Source organism: Taudactylus pleione, unplaced genomic scaffold (genome assembly GCF_031769625.1).
Source record: "Taudactylus pleione unplaced genomic scaffold, aTauple2 ptg001565l, whole genome shotgun sequence".
Taxonomy (NCBI): Eukaryota; Metazoa; Chordata; class Amphibia; order Anura; family Myobatrachidae; genus Taudactylus; species Taudactylus pleione.
The window spans coordinates 1,556,614-1,560,596 of record NW_028285962.1 but is presented as its reverse complement, the minus strand read 5'-3'; the positions used below and the strand labels follow the sequence as shown (position 1 = coordinate 1,560,596).

The 3,983-nt window shown below is 40.1% G+C and overlaps 1 protein-coding gene across 1 annotated transcript; it reads right to left on the bottom strand.

The window, feature by feature from the left end:
- Nucleotides 1-1,186: 1,186 nt before the first annotated feature.
- On the bottom strand, nt 1,187-2,140 carry LOC148442365 (olfactory receptor 52K1-like). The gene has a single exon (XM_088464040.1). The coding sequence runs from the start codon at nt 2,138-2,140 to the stop codon at nt 1,187-1,189; it is 954 nt and encodes a 317-aa protein (XP_088320166.1).
- Between the last annotated feature and the right edge of the window lie 1,843 nt (nt 2,141-3,983).

Sequence of the window (3,983 nt, the reverse complement as noted above, 5' to 3'; positions counted from 1 at the left end):
TACTCTGATTAGTTACAGTTATTACAGTATAGATTAGACCTGTGTACGCACCAATACTGTGATTAGTTACAGTTATTACAGTATAGATTAGACCTGTGTACGCACCAATACTGTGATTAGTTACAGTTATTACAGTATAGATTAGCCCTGTGTATGCACCAATACTCTGATTAGTTACAGTTATTACAGTATAGATTAGACCTGTGTACGCACCAATACTGTGATTAGTTACAGTTATTACAGTATAGATTAGCCCTGTGTACGCACCAATACTCTGATTAGTTACAGTTATTACAGTATAGATTAGCCCTGTGTACGCACCAATACTCTGATTAGTTACAGTTATTACAGTATAGATTAGACCTGTGTATGCACCAATACTCTGATTAGTTACAGTTATTACAGTATAGATTAGACCTGTGTACGCACCAATACTCTGATTAGTTACAGTTATTACAGTATAGATTAGACCTGTTTATGCACCTATACTCTGATTAGTTACATTTATTACAGTATAGATTAGCCCTGTGTACGCACCAATACTCTGATTAGTTACAGTTATTACAGTATAGATTAGACCTGTGTACGCACCAATACTCTGATTAGTTACAGTTCTTACAGTATAGATTAGACCTGTGTACGCACCTATACTCTGATTAGTTACAGTTATTACAGTATAGATTAGACCTGTGTACGCACCAATACTCTGATTAGTTACAGTTATTACAGTATAGATTAGACCTGTGTACGCACCAATACTCTTATTGGCTACAGATTATCTGGCTCTGTGACTGTTCCAATCCTCTGATTAGTTACGTTTATTACAATTTGGATTAGACCTGTGCATGCTCTAATACTCTGATTGTCTACAGGTTAATGCTCCAAATAGATGTATTGTACTTTGCTGTAGACCTGCACATATTATAATGATCTGCCTGAAGGCCTGTCTCCTCTGTGAGCGATCTAACGCTGTGATACATCACAGGTTGGTTTTATCCTTGCAATGTTCTTGTTGTAAGCGGCTCTATTTCTGCACACGCTGAAGTCATTTATACATGGACGTGACAAGAGGAAAGGGACATGAAAACAATGGGCAGTAATTCCACATTCACAGCTACATAAAAATGAAGTTGCTGCCACCCACATAACCGCTGCACCTTGCTCCCATCAGTCACCGCTCGCCTTGTTACCAGGAAGTGTGACGGTCTCTTGGGGAAAAGAACTTAATCACCTGTTCTCTGATTTGCTTAGTTCTTATCCCATAAACCAGACGGTTTAGCATTGGGGGCATGAGGAGGTAGAAGTCCGCCAGCAGAATGTGCGTATGGTGAGGGACATTTGTTCCAAATCTATGAACCAAGGACGAGCAAAGGATTGGGGTGTAAAAACACAGGATAGCACAGATGTGAGATACACACGTTCCAAAGGACTTCATACGAGCCTTCGCGGTCAGTCTTAGAAGAGCCCGAAGGATCATCACATAGGAAAAGGTAATAAACATTGTGTCCATAACCAGCACAAGGAACCCAACGGCCATGCCAACGTGATCATTGAAGGAGACATCGGCACAGGCAAGCCTGACCACTGCCATGTGCTCACAGTATGAAAGGACAATGACATTGCTGCTGTATTGATGGAACCTGTTCACCAAGAGTGGCAGAGGAAGGATGTAAGTCACCCCCCTCAGCACTGACAATACCCCACTTTTAATAATAAAACTTGAGGTCACTGTGGCTGAATACCTGAGAGGGCTGCAGATGGCGGCGTAACGATCAAAGGCCATAGCTAGGAAGATTCCAGACTCAATGGTTGAGAACGCATGGACGAAGAACATCTGAACAAGGCAGGCGTAGAAGTCAATCACATTTTGCTGGAACCAGAAGATGCCAAGGAGCTTGGGCATAGTGGAGTGAGCTAAGATGAGGTCTACGAAACCAAGCACAATGAAGTAGACATACATGGGCTGGTGAAGTCTCACATCCATGACAATGATAAGGGCAACGGTACAATTGCCAATGACAGCTATGAGGAACACGGAGCAGAAAGGAATGGAGATCCAGACATGCAAGTGTTCCAGGCCAGGGATCCCCAACAGCATGAAGGAAGATGGATGGAAGCATGTATCATTGGGAGATACCATTGTGAGACTCAAGGGTCCTTTACCGGAAGAGGAGATATTCTAGACAAAGAATATAATTGATAATATAGGGCCATGGGTATTATGCCACATTTTGATGCACCTATAACCTACATTTGAACTTGAAAACATGCAGAAACAAATAGTACACATGACAGAACATCTCAGTCTCCGGGAAACATCTCAATCTCCGGGAAACATTTCAATCTCCGGGAAACTCCTCAATCTCCGGGAAACTCCTCAATCTCCGGGAAACTTCTCAGGCTCCAGGAAACTCCTCAATCTCCGGGAAGCTTCTCAATCTCCGGGAAAGCATCAGTCACTGAACTTTTCTTACTGATATGAATGAAAAGTTCTCAAAAGCCTAAAGTCTCTCAGGTCAGAATGATTATTCGCAGCATCATAGGTAACAACTCTCCTGCACAGATATGTAGATTCAGATAGGAGCGCATGAGATCTGAAAATAGACACAATAAACCATAGCTCTGTAATATTCCACCCGCAATTGTATGGTGTAAGCTGCCGCTGTTTGTAGTTTTCATAAGAAAAGAAAAACAAAATAACTATAATAGGATAAAGTCAAAATAAATTCAGTTAGGATCAGTACACTTATCTCAACAACATTCTAGTCACACGAATTCATTTATGCTTTGCACTTAGAAGGTCGGCAGGGAAGCGGCCAAGGCGCACACAACGCGCCATTTTCAGAGGGATATTTATTATAACCATTCGATAAGTAAAACTATCCACTACTGCTTATCACAGTGATGCAAAATATCCAACCACTGCTATTCATCATGCTGGGGGTGCTTGGTAAGTGACAACACCGTCTACATATAAAATATCATAGACGGGCACATACCAAGGGCACCGCAAATGGTAGAGTGTCGTGGATTAGGCCTGTCATTTATTTTAATGTTGTGTTCACACTTGGTAGGGCACCTGCTTTTCAATGTAAGACAAACTTTGTCAGTCTATCCCCAGGTGCTTATTAACTGATATCGCTGGTTGTGGTCCTGTCTCTTTAGACCAGGACCCATATTCATGTTTAACATGTATGCAAGCTTGCGCCAAATGTGGCAGAGCAAAGATCATTTATCTGAGAGTCAGTGTAGGGACTGGCCAGATGGGAATGACCATGGTAGTTGGTCAGTTTAACAAATTATTACAATATTTTGAAAATAACACTCCCTGTATTCAAAGGAATTACAGTTAGAAAGTAAGTGAGTGCCGGGATTGTATATTTTTTACATATACTGTATATGTACAGTACATATATATATATATATATATATATAGACATAAACACTGTGTGTGTGTATATCTATATATATATATATATATATATATATATATATAAATACATATATACATAGACATACTGTGTATGTATATATATATATATATATATATATATATATATATACTGTATATATGTGTACAGTACAACACCCATAGGATTCAGTACAACACACAAAGCATTCATAAGGCATACACACACAGCATACATACACATTCAACATAATAGTCCATCTGCATGGGTGTATTATATGCTATGACTCCAGGTTATGCAGCATAATAGTCCATCTGCACGGATGTATTATATGCTATGACTCCGGATGATCAGCATAATAGTCCATCTGCATGGGTGTATTATATGCTATGACTCCGGATGATTCAGCATAATAGTCCATTTGCATGGGTGTATTATATGCTATGACTCCAGGTTATGCAGCATAATAGTCCATCTGCATGGGTGTATTATATGCTATGACTCCGGATGATTCAGCATAATAGTCCATTTGCATGGGTGTATTATATGCTATGACTCCAGGTTATGCAGCAT

Excerpts from the sequence above, each read along its gene's own strand:
- LOC148442365 (XM_088464040.1), bottom strand. The coding sequence starts at position 2,140 with ATGGTATCTCCCAATGATACATGCTTCCATCCATCTTCCTTCATGCTG.